This window comes from Aspergillus pseudotamarii (assembly GCF_009193445.1).
Source record: "Aspergillus pseudotamarii strain CBS 117625 unplaced genomic scaffold BDV38scaffold_11, whole genome shotgun sequence".
Lineage (NCBI taxonomy): Eukaryota > Fungi > Ascomycota > Eurotiomycetes > Eurotiales > Aspergillaceae > Aspergillus > Aspergillus pseudotamarii.
In genome coordinates this window covers 687,316-703,698 of record NW_022475025.1, presented here as the reverse complement: position 1 = coordinate 703,698, position 16,383 = coordinate 687,316, and the positions used below count along the sequence as shown (strand labels likewise).

Here is a 16,383-nt window from a genome sequence, read left to right as displayed (position 1 = left end):
ATAGAATCGGGTTGATTCGGCCGTTACAGGAACTCTGAACACTTGGGTGACACATACATCCCTAATTATCATCGAGTGTTCTTCATGATGACAACGATTTCAGTCACAACTGCTTGAAACTTTTCAACCCTTTATTAATTAACTTTCCCTGGCCGTTTTTCATTGTCATGGCTGCCAATTATTGGGCGTCGACTCAACGTCGACATTGGCTGTTTACGAAAGAAAGATTGGCAGACATTCGGGAGTCCTTTAGAGAGAGAGATAAGGCCGCGCATTCGCAATTTCCTCTACCGGATCAGAGGCTGCTCAACATTTACTTTAGCCAACGTGAGATATGATAGTCTTCAAGGGTCTTAAGTATAATTTTAAACTAAACATTTCAACAGAACTCATAAAGCTTGGAAAGAGGATGTCAACTAGACAGCAAGCACTCGCTACAGCTCAAGTATACATCAAACGGTTTTATACTAAAAACGAGATAAGACATACCAATCCATATCTGGTGGTCACCACTGCATTCTATCTCGCTTGTAAGATGGAAGAATGTCCTCAACATATCCGATTTGTGGTCGCAGAGGCCCGGAACTTTTGGCCCGGTACGAACAGCTTTGAGGATAATCTTCTTTTTATTTGTCGCTGACTTTCCGGTAGAGTTCATTGCCCCGGACGTGTCAAAGCTAGGTGAATGCGAGTTCGCTTTGATATCCGAGATGAACTCACAGCTCATCGTTCATCATCCATATCGGACTTTATCCGAGCTCCAACCAGAGCTATCGCTTACATCAGATGAGGTAGCTCTGGCATGGTCAGTAATCAATGATCATTATCTTACCGACCTACCATTACTATACCCACCTCATGTGATTGCGGTAATGGCCATCATCGTTGCTGTTGTCTTCAAACCGAGCCAGACGAGCTTCCATGGGACTGCCGCCCCACTGGCCGGAGCGATGAGGGATGGAGGGGTGAATATCCTCGCAGCTTTGGGAGATAAGAATGGCGCTGGTCCGCCTCCTCGAATTCAGAAACTTGTTGGCTGGCTTGCTGAGAGTGAGGTTGATATCCGAGCTGTTATTGAATGCACCCAGGAGCTGGTGTCTCTGTATGAGATCTGGGAGAATTATAGCGAAAAGCACTGTAAGGAGCTACTTGGCCGAATGGTGAAGAGCAAGAATCTGGACAAGTGAGATTATGTGATGGGCCCATTATAATATTTCTCATTTCTAGTAGTATCGCGGCGTTTTGCTTTTGCACTGCATTTAGGGAGTTTCTTGTGGCGTTACATATGAAACATGCGCAGTGTAACTATATATTTCAATTTGATAAGCTAGCATAAATTTATGGCCTCAGGCTGTTCATAGATGCGTATAATACTGACCACAGCTTTTTGTTTCATCCCTTTCGAAATGGATATACATTATTATCAGCTTCCATTGCTGATAATAGGTCAATTGACTGCATACTCGGGAATCATATCTCGCGAGATAGCTGCCAAGATGTCCATGAAGCTCTATAATGCCTTGTCGATCAATCTACACTGATTTGGCACAAGAACTCATGCGTCTACGAGGGAAGTTTTGATTGAACACAAGTGCAACACCAAGGTCTAGGTCAGATTTCAAGGCCAAGGCCAGATGAATAATCGGCTTAGCAAGCATCCAAGGCACGTGCATGCATTGTCCCTTGGTGCCTTAATGCGATACTTTTACACAATGACTTGGAATTTGTGGCGGCATCTCAAGTGAAGAGATTTATAAGCTGCATTGCCAGCTTATCTGTATCTGAACAAAGAGCGCACGGTAAAGCATGTACATACATATGTACATACCTACATACTCGAGTATCACACAGCACGCAGGGAGGTGCTTCCCTGGAGACCAGGCCTTGTCTCAGACATGTCCAAAATCCATGTGCAAATGCTTAATTGAGGGGTTTGGATCGTCATGCTAAATACTGCGTCATGAGTCTCCATTGTCAAAGCGTGTTGAGAAGGGGGAGGAGAGGGGGGGGTTTGTGGCTGCCTCGATGTCCATGGAACGGCTGGCAGAGGAAGCGACTTAATTTTGGATCACCAAGGGGCCCAGGCATCGGTGGATCTACAGAGTAAAAACAGGAGAACCAACTACGTATTCCTTCAGTTGAAGCCCACCCGTGCGCTTGCAATAAGATCGGAAAATTAAAATCAATAGTGGAGTATAAGACAGATGTATGTGCAATTGTGTCGGTGTGAGTCTTTTGCAACTCCTTGAGCCACCGACTTACATACTCTATACATGAGATCTTGTCTTTGGAGACAAGGGAGATAACAGTGGCTGATTGGCCACCAAAACTCAATTGAGACTGGAACACGGGCGCTTCCTGAGACTTGCCCAGCAAGAACAGGAGTAGATCGTGTTTCACACCCCTTGCTTTTTGGGGTACGTTAGCTTCGGTTGCCTTCGAATGATGTACCACATTTACTCCGAGATTGGGGTGGCCTATAGGATCACTTTTGGCTCGGTCGCTGATTCGGTGTAATCAACCGGAGACAAAGCAAACAAGCGACTTCTGCAGTGCAGCCTGGTTTGTGTCGTTGAATGGTGAAGATTCCTGTATCGAATACATTAGTTGCTCCTATACACATGCATTGTTCTTTGCCTCCCCGTCTGTGGCGTCGTCATTATCTACTCTAAACATTATACACTGTATACAGCTTCCTAGCCGAGACAACAGTGGAAAAGTTAAGATATGGAAAGTATAAGACTCGTATAATGTCGGGAAATAATAAACGCAATATGACTTATCATTAATAATGACATTATCAACAAAGTTCTAGTCAAAGAGGGGAAGGTGTATGGCTGGGAGGGCGGAAACCCATATTATTGAACAAAAGGGGCGGTGAGATGAAGTTGCCGTCTTTCAGGAACATTTCGCAGTATTGAGTTGGTCTCGAAACTAAGAAAGCCCTCAAGTTAATGGACACCAAGTTACCAACACGTCCTACATGCAGGGTGAGGGTCTCTGGCGCCAATGACGGATGGGTACCCAATGCTGCGCCTGGGATAATCGGGAAAAGGATAGTACTAGTCACCCATCCCCAGGAATCCATGTGTAGGGCTTGCAGGAGGTGTGACCCTATTAAGGCTATGATGCTGTTCCAGTAACCGCCAGCTTACCTCGCAGTAGTTCCACACAGTGCATATCGCATAACGTACTAGTTTGCTGTATCCTCCAACCACTCGTCTATTTCTTTCGAGTCGGGGACTCTAACAGGGAATTGATGAGGGCCCAGGCGATCAGAGCACACACCCGGCACCATGCGTCGGGAGCGTTTGACAGCAGAATTAAGATACGTATCTATTATTATCTTTTTTGATGATGATGAGCAAGCGCCGTTAGTTTGTTTCGAAGGACGGGCAGACCACATTGTGGCTGTAGCACCGCCTTTAAAAGCGGTATAAAGTCCTAGGAAAAGATCCATCTTTACGGGAGAAATCGGTATTACATTATCTCTGTGGGACTTCAGCATTATCGCTGTTGGTGTCATCGAATTTTTACGGAGGACGGAGTACTTCTGCACAAAATGGGCGCCTCTCGATGTTGCCCGGTTCTGTTGTTGCTGGCCCCAGTCAACAACAAAACAAACAAATAAATAAAATTACCTAAATTTACCCCATCAATTTTGTCCCCCATGAATCAGGTAACAAGAAAAAGGGCTTTGGGTTCCATGTCTGCATCATACATTCTGTATTCAGTACATCACTATGGCTGAATAAGGTGGTTATTTATTACGCCCAATATCTGAGCTAGTGCTCCATTACAATGGGGATTTTCAGATCAGGTGGAGGATAGACTTTTACGGAGTACTTTGGAAAACTGTCGAAGCCGCGAAGACCGCAGGGCGATGTCAGAGAGTCAGAGGGCCAGCGCAGGATTTGCTATCTATGGATTCAATGAATGGTTGGGGGAAACAAGGATCCGCTTTAGACTTCCAGGACCAAGTGGCACGGTTCAATCAAGGGAAAGGTACCGAGAATGATCACAGCAAATCACTCTCACCCAAAGGGGTGGAGTGGAGCTTACATGTTGCAAATCATTACCCGCACATGTCGTAGGCGTTTTCTCCCTTTTTCCTCTTTACTTTTTGTCTGTCTTCGGAAATGGGTACCACATTCCATCCTTTTCCCCCCATGATGTTCATGAGAATGTCTTTAACCCGCCTTCTCCGGCAATGAAATAGCGATACTGTGAAATAAATATGCTCCATTGAGTAGGGCAAAACGGACACATCCGTCCCCCTCTCTCGTTATTGGCAATGATATGATGTAGTCCCTCGTCATCCCTCTGCATACTCGCCACGATCTTCGTTGGGTCTCACAAAAACAAAATATGATTGTAGATCCACAGCCGTTTTCAATAGTCCGTACTACGCCGGTCGTCATTCCATAGGACAGAGTCAACGGCCATTATGTACGCATCATACAACAGGGAGTCGGGTGCGCAACTTACTAACCATCATACCATCCATCGTATTGTAGCCGTACTAGCGGGTATTGGTTCGTCAAGAAAAAATGAGTACAGCCTTAAAGGCCAGGCTGACACACTAGGGCCGGGCATTGGCCGACAGCCACTTATGCTCAATCAAGTAATGCCCAGATATCAGGTCTCGAGATGGTGGAGGTTATCTACCCTCGATAAGGATTAGGGCAAAACTTACAGCGTCACTCTATTCCACTTTGGTAGCCGCCTCGAGCCGCTCTAGAATTTAATCATTGGCTGCTGATCCAAAGTGGCTGTAATATCCCCACTTAGAATTCACTTGGAAATCAGTTATTGGCTCCTAATACTTAGACTTGCCACTGAGCTACCGCCAACAGCTCTCTGGTTGGGTGGCCTCCTGCCCTAAAACTGGTGCGTGACCTTGCCAGTAGCGCAGGAGTGTCGGAACGGAAATGTTACCAAACTTACCACAACACAGATGTGCCGGAAAAGAGGAACTCTTGTTGATCGCCGGGGGTACTAGTACGGTACGTTACAAATGATTCCCTTGCAATGCTCCACTCACTCAGCCCCAGCCGAATAACACTTGCAGCCCCTCTTGCTTTCGCCTCCGTCCACTCCGGGCTCTTTTTCTTCGCTCCCGGTCTTCTTTTTCAACTTCTTGTCCCGCCATCAATCAGTGATTCCCCATCCCACACAACCACTAAACGTATTTTCGTCTCCGACCCTTCGCTTCAATTTTCTCCTCATCTCAGTAATATTTCTCTTTCCTCTCGTGATTACTTCTGCCCTTATCTTGAATTACATTCCAACCGACCCTTCGTCATTCTCCTTACTATTTCCTTTTAAAAAGTCTGTTTATCCTCAGGATTCCAGCGTGCTGGTCCCTTGTTTGTATCCACCTTCAAGACTCAACGATATAACGGCTTTGTTTCTTCCGTTTCATTTACCACGACAACACCAATATGTCGGCATTTTTCTACCAGCAACAGCAGCATGCTCACCACGGTGCCACTGCACACATGCAGCCTTCGAATAACCACCACGGTGGACGCTCTCGGCGAGGACCCAAAATGGCCGCCCAAAACGCCCAGCGCCAGTTTCGGGGTGTAAAAAGTATGAGAGAGCTCGCTGAGGCCCCTGCGGTGACTGCCTTCCGCGCGAGGTTCGAGGCTGGACGGTCTTTCGACTTGGACGACGACTTGGAGTTCTGCCCCAGTCTCCTGACCGAGGACGATGTATGTTCTTCCACAGCCTGAGCATCGGCTCCCTTTGACCCTTCCATATTGGAAATCGTCTTCCACGTATAATACAGGACAATCTTCTAACATGCACCCGAACATCTACAGCTTCACTCAATCCATTCCGCTGGCTCAGATCGGTCGTCTCTTTCCAGTGGCTCTCCCGATTCGTCACCTCTTCAACATCAAATTCAGCCTGTTCAGCAGGTGACACCGTCCATCTCTTTATCTCCCGCATCCAGCAACTCATACGTCCATTCCGGTGTTACCGGTAATCTTAATCACGTGAACTTCCAGCAACCATCTGCAGTCCGCACCCGCAAGGTCATCCCTATCGTCAACCCCCATACTGGCATGACCTTGACCAGCCCGCCTACGTCCATCTCCCCGGCCTCGATGCAGAATGTCCAGCGTCGCTGGTGAGGACCGCTATCTTACCAGTCGCCATGTCACTAGCCAAGGGCCTGCGCCCATGACATGTCTTCCACTTCGTCCGGCTTCTGCATCATCGGGGTTCCCTAACCGCGGGTCTTAATTTTCGTTGCTTTGTTTACTATTTGACATGGCCATCGCATCTCTTTACGACTAAACCGATATTCCCTTTTTTTTTCTTGCGATAAAAGGCTAAATCATTGTTTCCTCTTGTATATACACCCTCCTCCGATGACGATCTTGAACACTTTTATCTAGAGTGATGCTTTCGACTTTCTGCGAGCGACGGCGCCTGCGATTCGATTTTTGCATTTTCACATTTCAGACGATACCTTGTTTTTTATTCTTCGGTTAGGGAAAATACGTCCTTTTGACCTCGTGTCGTTTTGGCCGCGATGATGTATAGAAAGTGCGGCGATTTGCCATATTGGCGCGCATTTCTTTTTGGTCCGGAGTTTTTTCTTGGTGTCCTTTGGCGACTCTGCAAGATACTCAGCGGTTTGCCATCTATTTCTGATATCCATGGTTGGTTTTGGGTGGGTCGGATTTTTTTCATGCTTTTAGGGATCTAGAAAGGTGGAAACGACATACGTCTGCATTGATTGGGCCTGTGAATTGTTCGGGATGTCTTGTGTTTGTTTGTTTGATCATATCTTTCGCATTTGTGCCTTTTATCTTTTACTTTATTTCTTTCCTGTATATGGGTTGGTGATGGGCGACATTTCTATGTTGTTGCTTCTGGCTAACGGCTGTGAAAATCCATGGACTGGATGTGGAGTTTGTCTCGGGGTCTGTCTGGGAGACATAGACCGGTTTTACTTGAAAACTATGTTCTTTGGTGTCGTGAATCGACCATCAATCTTGCTTCATTTGCTTCAACGTTGACTCGTTTGGATATTTTCGATATATCTGGGAACTCCCGGAGAGTGATGCAGTGTATGATCTTGTGTTTACGTTCGTTTTTGGGCATTCCGTCATTCCATCCCATTTCCTTTGTCTATATGCCTTTTTCTTTTTAAGCTATGCAGGTAATGCCTAAACATAGTTGTGAGAATAGCTTTGGACACAGTCCTATTTTATCAAAACTTTCGCTTCAGTAGACATGGTTTCAGAACTCGGCTGCATGTTGTAGCGTCAGAGGTTAACCAGCATGACAAGATCAAGATGCAGATGGGTTGACACCAATGATGTATCTAGTCTGTGAAAAAGAGTAGCTGATGGTGGCACAGTTATTATCGATAATGCCAGTGGGTAGCCATCTAATCTGCCTGGTGTCGCCAAACTCTAGTATGCAACCATTTTATTTAGTTGTCCACCTGGGTGTGTCATGTTGAACGAACTGCTAGGTGCTGTAAGGTTAATTTCACGGCTCGGAACCCCACCGGCCTTTGCATAGATAATATGTATTAGCTTTATGGGCAGAGTTATTAATTAGAGGGAGAGAACTATTATATACTACAAAGAACCGTGAACTTTCGAGTGCTCCATTGGCGATGCTTCTAAAGTCAAGTAATACAAAGTACAGTGAACCGTCTTGGATTTAATATATGTATATTCATTGCCGCCCAGCATTAACACTCCTCTTGAACCTTTCCTACGTATGTACTAGGTAATCGACAAGAACTTGAGCTACATGTCGAAAGATGAAATAATAGAGAAGACTATCAAATTTTAGAGTGTCCAACATTATAGTATCTCCATCATAAAAAAGAAGTGTCGAGGCTATCCCAATATGCTAGAAATATATCCCGTACATACTGAGGTAAATAAGGATCTCTTCAGCAAGAGTTACTGTTCCATCAGGAAAACCAACCTTTTGTTCAAGGTTATGCTCTGCACGATTGCCAATCCAGGTGTTTCAGAATGAAGACGACTGCAATTTCCTCCGTATCGACCCCTCGGTTTCCTCTCTGCTAACCCAGCAGAAGCAGTACCCCCTAGAGGACAAACAGATATTCGCCCCCCCCCTGAACAACTACCTTCAGTAGAGCAGTAATTTCCCAAGGGTGGCAAGCCCCTTCCCCTAGACTACCTTGCACTATAAAAACCGGACATAAACTAGCCTCCTGTGGTCCAACTTGGACAACTAATTCCCAAACAACTATATAATGCCGCCTCTCCCTCAGTCTACGTTCCCGCAAAGTATCAACAGCCCGGATTCTAGGAAGAATTGGGATATTTAAACCGCAAAGAAAAATAAATAGATTTCAGTAGCGGGACAAATCCCGCTTTGAATCAACGGTGTTCAGGCCAAAAATGAACAACTAGTTACCTGGCTAACTATGTGCCTACTGTACAAAGTTGCCGCAACATGGCAGGGACAGCGTGCATAAGCTATGCTACACATAGTACGGGCACACGGACTAGCACTTGGAGTATGAAATGTAGACGTGAATCCCCGGTAAGTAAAAAGCTAACTGCCAGGGTTAATATTGCTTTGTACTCGGTGATTATCTTCTGGTTAGTGTGCGAGGAATGACCATTCGTGCACTGTTAAGATGATTAAGAATAGTCAAGGAGGGTGTGAAAATATCATGACAGTTTCATTTTGTGCTGCGAGTAAACCGACGATTCCGATTGATGTTTGATTAAGGGATGGGGGATATATACTTCCATCTGGAGGGTTGTATTAGCCCGGTGGCTTAACGGGTGACTTGACTTTGATGTGTGGAGGTTCAGAGGGAAGAAGGTTTCTTTATATTTGTATGGATATTTAGGTATTTTCGGAATGCGAGGTACCCTCGGAGGAGGGTGTTTTGGATAGGTGGTAGATTGGTTCGATGTGAACCCATTGATTTATCTGTAGTAACAACTGATGCAATAATGCTCTTTCCGTCTTTCGCTTTGTTGTCTAGACACACTCTTAAGGCTTGACAATAGCCTGAGTTGTCATCGATAAGCTGACTTGGTTTTTGAAGTCCTCAAAGTTAGCGGAAGGACATGACTATACCGCGGAGGCGATCTGTATGTTATCACCTGAAGAACACAACCCCAGGATGAAAGGTACTCAGTGAATAACTGTGCTAATCAAAGTCTCATCGGCCAAATGTCCTTCAGCTACCATCGGGTCGTTTAATATGTGCAAGCTCACGGGGAAACAACTTCCAAGTATGTCCCATACATACAAGCTGCCAAGGCCTGATACACAGTATGAGGTGTAACCCCTGCTCGTGATGTCATCCCCGTGACGATCACCAAAAGTCCAAAAACAACCTCGCCAATTCACATTCACAATTTCAGACTTCAAATAGAAAAGATAGACCTAGGTTACAATGTTTCCCTGAAGCATATAATCACCAATTACGGAATTAATAAGAGTCCACGAAAAAGGTACGGAGAATGGATTGAATGTCCCTCACTGCCAAGAACGATCAGGATTGAGTATGAATGACGTCACCGGTGACATTCTGGACTTCCCTTTCAACAGCAAACCCACTCGCTCACATGGAATTACAAAGGCAGTGGAGGAAGCAATTTGTCTGGCCTTCCATTTCTGCGAACCATTATAAATACTACTGGTTGTACCTCATTGAAAGCGTGCAAGATACATACTTTCACTATCTACAATAGATCAGACAACCTTTTCTTGATTTGGTAAGGTTTCCTACCTTATTTCATGCAATGGTTGTCTCTACAATGATGAGAGTTGCTGCTAACAGCTCTAATAATACAGAACCTTCCATTCCCTCGAATTTCTACATCTAATTAACCAAGTAACCTATCATGTCCTTCCTCGCCTCCACCATCCGTTCAACAATTGCCCCCCGTGTGGCCCTTAGACCATCTTATACCGTCACCTCTGCCTTCCACACCTCTCCTCTCCGTTCGGGTCTCAAGGAATCTGATCACAGTTCGTCACTCCCCTGCTTCTGTTCTCGTATCTGTTTGAAAGCACACGAGTCTAACCTTTTCACTTCCAGACCGAGAGGACCTACACATCACCTACGAAGAGCACAAGCAGGACCAATTGAGAAGCACTAAGGAAGGAAAGGCGAAGTGGAAGCAGGAACTCGCTAGTAACAGTGAAGCCTCGGTAAGCTTTTCTCATCTCCCCCCCCTTCCCCATTATAAGGAGAAAATCTTAAGGGCGACTGTGGTGCTAATGTCCTATGTAGGTCAAAGCAGATCGGGGTGAGGTCGATAGTGACGGTTATGATATGAAAGATTTGCAGGAGAAGACGAAGCATCTGCCTAACCGGGATGGACCGGTGAACAAGACTCAATAAAGGAATGGGTTTTAGCTTCCTTTTTTCTTTCTTTTGTACTATTGTCTTTTCGTAATTGGGGTCCTAAGGTGCAATCTGAGTTTTAAGAGATGTGCTTGGTTTCATTAACTTAGGCTAGGATGCTTCTTGATGTCATGTATAACAACCCCTGAGGAATAAGATTGGGTGTATGATATTGATATGGGGTATAAGATGTAGATTGTGTAGGGTGGTGTGTAAGAACCCGAGTCCTTGCTGGGAGTTGCATGAACGTGACGTAAAAAAGCAATTGTTGCCATAAAATGAACAAATCCGTAATTGATGATTACTCCAGACACCATGTAAGTTCAAACATCAATATAAGGCAAACCGACAATACATTCATAGGGAATCCGCACCCCTGTCCAAAAAGAAACGCCCTGCGCCTTTCAGAGGAACACGCCCTTGACCAAAATTCGCAAGAATGTGAAGGATACCCGAGGTTCTATACGCTCTAGGCTTTATTTCAAAATGACAATGAGAATGACCAGGATAATGATCAAACCGACGATCGTCATCAAGCTCCAGTTGTCACCCGCGCTTCTCCGGATCTTGTCCAGCCGTTTTCTAGCCCCGTCTAGCCGATGTTGGTGTCGGTCAACATCACCATCCATACCGTCTAATAGCGCGACGTGGCCTTCTAGCTCATCCCCGATCTGAATACTGAGTTGGTGTTGCCGCCCGATGGATTCACCTAGGCGATCTAACTGTTCGTCCTGGTCGCGCATGATCTCATTGTGTCGATCATATATTTGTTCATTTGACATGTCAGATTGGTCTACGCCGGGCGGGGAAGGTGAGTCGCGGTACGGCCGGAAAAGGTTTTGTCGCTCGAGATCAGCTTCTTCTGTAGCCGAGTTCATAAACCGAACCGACTTAGAAGGAGGATGCTGCGGGACTGGTTGTTTGAGGTCAGGAGACGACTTGACATTGGTGAATTCAGGCGATGGGGATGAGCCGCTGGCGCCGGCTGAGGTGGTGTGTCCGCTGAACTGAGACGACAAATCCTGATACTGCGATTTCAGATGAAATAGCTGGTCTTTCATCTCGGGGGCGCCATCGTCGTTGGCCTGCTCCAACTGGGCGAGGCCTCGCTCCACATCCTTGATGCCGTCGTGCAACGATTCCAAAGAGCGAGAGATCTCCCCGTCTTGACTATTGGGTTCCAAATCCAATGAGATCGCTCGTTGTCGTTCTAAGAGAGAGAGTTTAATATGGTCTGCAAGGAGAAAGAGCTGCGATGGGTTCGGCATTTTGAGGTAAGACGGTGGGTCCGGAATGAGAGGGTGATATGTCGCGAATTGGCGGATGAAGTGTCGCAGTGTCAGCCTGACTGATGAGGCAATGCGGAGAAGACAAAGACTCGGGTAGATCCTGGGGGGAGGATTTCTGACAAATTCGGGATCGGTTGACCAGGAGAGGAGAGGAGAGGAGAGGATTATGACTCGCTCACTCACAGCTATGGCCAAGTGATCGACACAGCGAGTAACCCCAGAATGATGGTGAAAATGATGATAGTAATGGTGGAATGAAGATGGAGATGAAGTGTGACCGAGGGGGTGAGACGGAAAGACTGTTCTCGGCCGGGCGCGGGAGTGATCTGCCGCCGCCGCCATCCAGTGGAATCGCTATCAATTATCGTCCGCTCAATTCGTCCCCCGCAGTACTGCGACCGATTTCCTTTCCTTGTCTCCGGTTCTCCGAGTACTACTAGCTCCACCTCTCGACTCATTTCCACTCTTTCTTTGTGTTAGACACATCGTCGAGTTTGTTGCAATCGCCCGCCAAGTCACTACATTCCGAGCGAACTTCAGCCACCGTGTAACCCCTCATGCGTGCCTCTCGGGGCTATTGTTTCATCCTCCTATCCCCTTCGGCAACTCGAAAGACGATCCGTTTTTGATCGCCCCCTACATTGACTGTTACTTGTGCGACGGGACTGAGGGCCTTTTAGAGTATAAATCTGACGAACTGCGAACTGGGTGCGCTTGTGCAAGATGAATATCGACGAGTTTCTTGCGATGGAGCCGAGCAGCGACCTTGACGAGATTGTCGACCTCCGCTCTTTGGATTATGTTTCCAGATACGACGATCATCTCATGTGTGCGATATGTCACTGTCCATACATACGTCCAGTAAGATTACAATGCGACCATGTGTTCTGTCAGAAATGTCTGAACACAGCGATCACTACCTTTGCCACCGGTCGAGACGAGTTCAAATGCCCTACCTGTCGAGCGCCAGCGAGAGGGGTCTACCTTAACGTCCCTCGATTCTTGGTCAATATGTGCGACGATATACGGGTAAAGTGCCCTTTTGAGGCCGGAGGTTGCAAGGAGATCGTTCCAAGAGGCCATATTCAGTCCCATGTCGACAAATACTGCGGCTACAGACTTCTGGACTGTCCAAATGTCTTCTGCACAAAGAAGACTCGGAAGAAGGACCTGAGTGCAGAAAACAAATGCATGCATGAGCTTCATATATGCTCACGCTGTGAGGAGGAAATCATGGAGCAAGATTACCAGGTGCGTCTGATATACCGTTGGCAATCAAATTGTGACTAACGAAGGCTTCCAACTGCAGGAGCACGTTCAGGAACTATGCCCGAGCTTGAAAACTACATGTCCTGATTGTGAGACTACGGTATTTCGCAAGGCTTTGAGGGAACACATAGATGCATGTCCAGAGGCGATCCATAGCTGCGCAGCGTCCAAGTACGGGTGTCCTGTCAAAGTTAAACGAGCGGAGCTAGTAGTGCACGAGCAGAATTGCCCATTGATAACTATGGGCCCTTATTTTGAAGCTCAGAATGCACGACTTGATTCTATGGAGTTGACTATCCGTCATCTTCAACAGCGTAATGAGATCTTTGAGGATGGACTTGCGAGTATCCGGTCTACTCTTGTCGAGTCGTCTCGTGTTATGTCTGCGCGGAACCCGGACGTACCGGCCGAGGCTAATAGTCGGACGAGACCGTCGAACTCATCTGACCCGGCGAATGAACGATATGACGATTCCAGCGCCTCGTCTAATGCGACTACTTACCTTCTTGCTCTCCACGAGTCTCTTCGAGACGAAGTTGGACAGTTATCACATGCAATCACGGATCTAGATGCTCGCGCTAGCATGGCGATCATGAACGAATGCCTTCGACTTAAGGAGGATATGGCCCATACGAATGCCGCTGTCAGCAGCATTCGAATGCAGGTGCAATGGCTCATGAACCCTCGCATCCACCAGAGCCAACGGACAGGCGTTCGTACCAACAACAGCAATAACGGCAATGAAACACGAACCGGGCAGCTAGGTTCCTCGGCGTCAGGACCAAGCAGTGCTGCTGCGCCATCTCCGGGATTTCTTCGGCCCCGAAGACTCAGCGACAGCGGACGCGAAGGGACCAAACTTTGATAGAGTGCATGTGCGCACTATAATTCGACTCAACGAATAATGATATTTGCTCTAATTGCTTTTACTAGACAAGGTCTGAAGAGAAGGCGCTGTGTGTTTTTCGCGACTGACTTTCTGATACCCAGCGGCCACATTCGAGTTGTATTGTAGCCTATAGATAGCCTTGTGATATTTCGGTGATAATTGGTCTGTACTAAACCTGCTGTACCACCTGGCCTAGTGTTTCATCTTCTTTAATGATATAGAATACTTTCTTAACAAACATTGCGCTATCTTATGCATTTATAATGCTTTTTGTGCAACCACGCTTTGTTGGTTTCAAAAAGGTTAACTTTCTAGTGCTGTTCAACTGATGACAAAAAAGAACAAATAGTGTATAAATTCTATACTGTAATAAAAGAGGGTATATATACTTAGGATTCGTACAGGGGCATATCAATGTAGGACAACAGGGCACCCATCCAAGGACAACAACGCCGAGTCTTAACTATTTTTATCGTTCATTCTCCACACTCCTTCCAACTCCTCATCAGCCTTTCCAAATGGAATGTAAGAGACTCGATCATTCTTGTTTCACCATCCCCGACACACATACCAAGTCTCTCCCCCGCATTAGCTTTCCCACACATGAAAAGGCCAAAATACCAGAGAAAATCCAAGCACACACAAAAAAAAAAAAAATCAAAACAACGGCATATTAACCGAATTCACATAATCAATATTATCCTTCGTCCCCTCGATCCGATCATGACAGGTCCCGAAAATCCGGTCCCAGAGTCTGGTCTGCTTGCCGTAGTTATGACTCTTGCGCCAGCCCTTCCGGTGATGGAGATCATGGTCTTCGATGACGATCTCCGCACCAAGGAATTCGAGCAGCCAGGTTAGGGTCGAGGCACCGGTTGAATGCAAGCGCAGACCGCTGTGGCCCAAGACCTCGGTGAAGGCGATGTACTGGTGGCAGAGCCACCACTCGTAGAAGCCGAGGGGGAGGCCCATGAGCTTCAGACTGAAGTAAGTGGCCATGGGGACGCCGACCATGTCGAAGAATTCCTGTTCGTGGTCTGCGTAGGCGGCGAGTAACGGGTTCGGGTGCTTTGTGAGGTGGTGTGTGCGGTGGAATTTCCAGAGGAAGCTGACGTCGTGCATGAGACGGTGGTACCAGTAGAACCAGAAGTCGAGGACGATGCCGTAGACGCCGATTTGAAGCGGCAACATGGTCCAGTTCAGCTGAGAGGGGAGCTGGTTGATGTTGTAGGTGAAGTAAACGGCGAGGGCCATGCGCGAGCCCGTCGTCTTGTAGAGGGATGTTACGACTTTGGCGATGCCGACGTCTGGGACGCCATCGCGGTCGTGCTTGTCGCCGTCGAGGAAGCCGTAGATGTGGCCCAGGCGGCGGAGGATATGGACTTCGAAGATGACGACGGCGTTGAAGGCCATGAAGTAGAAGTTGAAGACGGCTATTGGGCCTAGATTGTGGCCTGTGAAGGTGGCGTAGACTTGGTGCAGGAGTAGCGGTAGGGCTCCGTAGAAGAGGACCCAGATGTTCAGCGACCATTGCGTGATGTAGGGGACTTTTTCGTCCTTTTGGTGCACGGGGATTTCCTTATTGAGCTCGGTTGGGTGTACGTTCAGCAGCTCGATGGCCCAGTGGTTGATGTTCCATTCGTCGCGGCTGGCGGTGCGCCAGGTGGACTTCATCGAGTCCTTGGGGTTGGGCTTGGTAGCCATTTTCGCTGTTCTTGGCCGTGATCTGGGTCTCTTGGATATGGTTGCCCTCTTCTGGGGGAGGTTGGCGAGGGAGGAGCCATTGTTTATATCGTTTTGTCGCTAGAGGGGCCACCGGTAGTTCCGGAGAGAGTGTGTGTTTCTACATGTGAAAGTGAAGGAAAGAAAAGAGGCTGTTTCGCAGTGCAGGATGGAAAGTACTGGAGTGTAGATCATCATCTGTAGATCTATTTTCTTCCCCAACAAAAAAGAGATGTGGCCCCTGAATGGGCTCCGGTAATGAGGGCCCATCGAACTAAAGCCCCCAGATCGGTAGTCAACTATGGTTCGCATGTGAAGTAACCCCAGTTGACAGGGCCCCCCGCGCAGATATGCCTCGGGGTCTCGGGCATTGAGTCATTCGGATTCTATTTAGTTATTCTTTCCTGGTCAGATAGAGTTGTTATAGGGGTGTAGCAAGCTGGTTGTGGTGGTGGTGGTTGTTGTTCGGCAGTGGGTTCTATGGGGATGTCGTTGCCGTTGTGCGGGGAGCATCCTAATCCAACTTGGGAATGGGTTGCGAGAGCTTGCTGATAGGCGACTTCACATCCAAACAAGACCAAATAAAATGAATCGAGACTTGGTAGATGACTTAAAACTTGGGAGCCTAGGCAGTTCGGTCCAGTATCATCATGCAATCAATCGTATCCATGACCTGAAGAAAAGTGATCCATTTCGTAATAGAAAATTGAAGTCAAGCGCAACCCTGAGTAAGCCAGTCTCAATTTATAATGCCTACCATTTCTCTGAGTTGCTTGGAGTAGTCATTCCTCTTCCCTTTTTTTTTTTTTTTTTTTTAAGGAGCTGGCTTGATG

The 16,383-nt window shown here is 47.1% G+C and overlaps 8 protein-coding genes across 8 annotated transcripts; 5 read left to right on the top strand and 3 right to left on the bottom strand.

Moving 5' to 3' along the window:
- The first annotated feature begins 35 nt into the window (after positions 1–35).
- On the top strand, positions 36–1,274 carry ssn8 (cyclin-dependent protein serine/threonine kinase regulator SSN8). The gene is made up of 3 exons (XM_032052528.1): positions 36–327; positions 387–596; positions 652–1,274. Exons 1-3 carry the CDS (start codon positions 168–170, stop codon positions 1,185–1,187), a joined length of 906 nt encoding a protein of 301 aa, XP_031916719.1. The 5' UTR covers positions 36–167; the 3' UTR covers positions 1,188–1,274.
- A 1,045-nt stretch (positions 1,275–2,319) lies between these two features.
- BDV38DRAFT_240097 (uncharacterized protein) lies at positions 2,320–3,429 on the bottom strand. The gene has a single exon (XM_032053854.1). It carries the CDS (start codon positions 3,086–3,088, stop codon positions 2,816–2,818), a length of 273 nt encoding a protein of 90 aa, XP_031916718.1. The 5' UTR covers positions 3,089–3,429; the 3' UTR covers positions 2,320–2,815.
- Positions 3,430–5,303: 1,874 nt separating this feature from the next.
- Positions 5,304–6,460, top strand: BDV38DRAFT_20538 (DUF4452 domain-containing protein). Its single transcript, XM_032052516.1, has 2 exons — positions 5,304–5,717; positions 5,829–6,460. The coding sequence occupies exons 1-2, from the start codon at positions 5,445–5,447 to the stop codon at positions 6,141–6,143; spliced, it is 588 nt and encodes a 195-aa protein (XP_031916717.1). The 5' UTR covers positions 5,304–5,444; the 3' UTR covers positions 6,144–6,460.
- Positions 6,461–8,183: 1,723 nt separating this feature from the next.
- On the top strand, positions 8,184–8,903 carry BDV38DRAFT_240092 (uncharacterized protein). The gene has a single exon (XM_032053853.1). The coding sequence runs from the start codon at positions 8,464–8,466 to the stop codon at positions 8,629–8,631; it is 168 nt and encodes a 55-aa protein (XP_031916716.1). The 5' UTR covers positions 8,184–8,463; the 3' UTR covers positions 8,632–8,903.
- Positions 8,904–9,875: 972 nt separating this feature from the next.
- Positions 9,876–10,378, top strand: BDV38DRAFT_280144 (uncharacterized protein; the record flags this gene model as incomplete). Its single annotated transcript, XM_032059223.1, has 3 exons — positions 9,876–10,002; positions 10,073–10,185; positions 10,268–10,378. 3 exons carry the CDS (start codon positions 9,876–9,878, stop codon positions 10,376–10,378), a joined length of 351 nt encoding a protein of 116 aa, XP_031916715.1.
- Positions 10,379–10,526: 148 nt separating this feature from the next.
- On the bottom strand, positions 10,527–12,095 carry BDV38DRAFT_20515 (syntaxin family protein). The gene is made up of 2 exons (XM_032052514.1): positions 12,051–12,095; positions 10,527–11,902 (listed from the first exon to the last, which is right to left on the bottom strand). The coding sequence occupies exon 2, from the start codon at positions 11,647–11,649 to the stop codon at positions 10,858–10,860; it is 792 nt and encodes a 263-aa protein (XP_031916714.1). The 5' UTR covers positions 11,650–11,902; positions 12,051–12,095; the 3' UTR covers positions 10,527–10,857.
- A 108-nt stretch (positions 12,096–12,203) lies between these two features.
- Positions 12,204–14,174, top strand: BDV38DRAFT_20532 (putative TRAF-like signal transducer). The gene is made up of 3 exons (XM_032052515.1): positions 12,204–12,921; positions 12,980–13,814; positions 13,873–14,174. The coding sequence occupies exons 1-2, from the start codon at positions 12,394–12,396 to the stop codon at positions 13,802–13,804; spliced, it is 1,353 nt and encodes a 450-aa protein (XP_031916713.1). The 5' UTR covers positions 12,204–12,393; the 3' UTR covers positions 13,805–13,814; positions 13,873–14,174.
- Positions 14,175–14,471: 297 nt separating this feature from the next.
- Positions 14,472–16,186, bottom strand: BDV38DRAFT_240078 (uncharacterized protein). The gene has a single exon (XM_032053852.1). It carries the CDS (start codon positions 15,530–15,532, stop codon positions 14,486–14,488), a length of 1,047 nt encoding a protein of 348 aa, XP_031916712.1. The 5' UTR covers positions 15,533–16,186; the 3' UTR covers positions 14,472–14,485.
- Between the last annotated feature and the right edge of the window lie 197 nt (positions 16,187–16,383).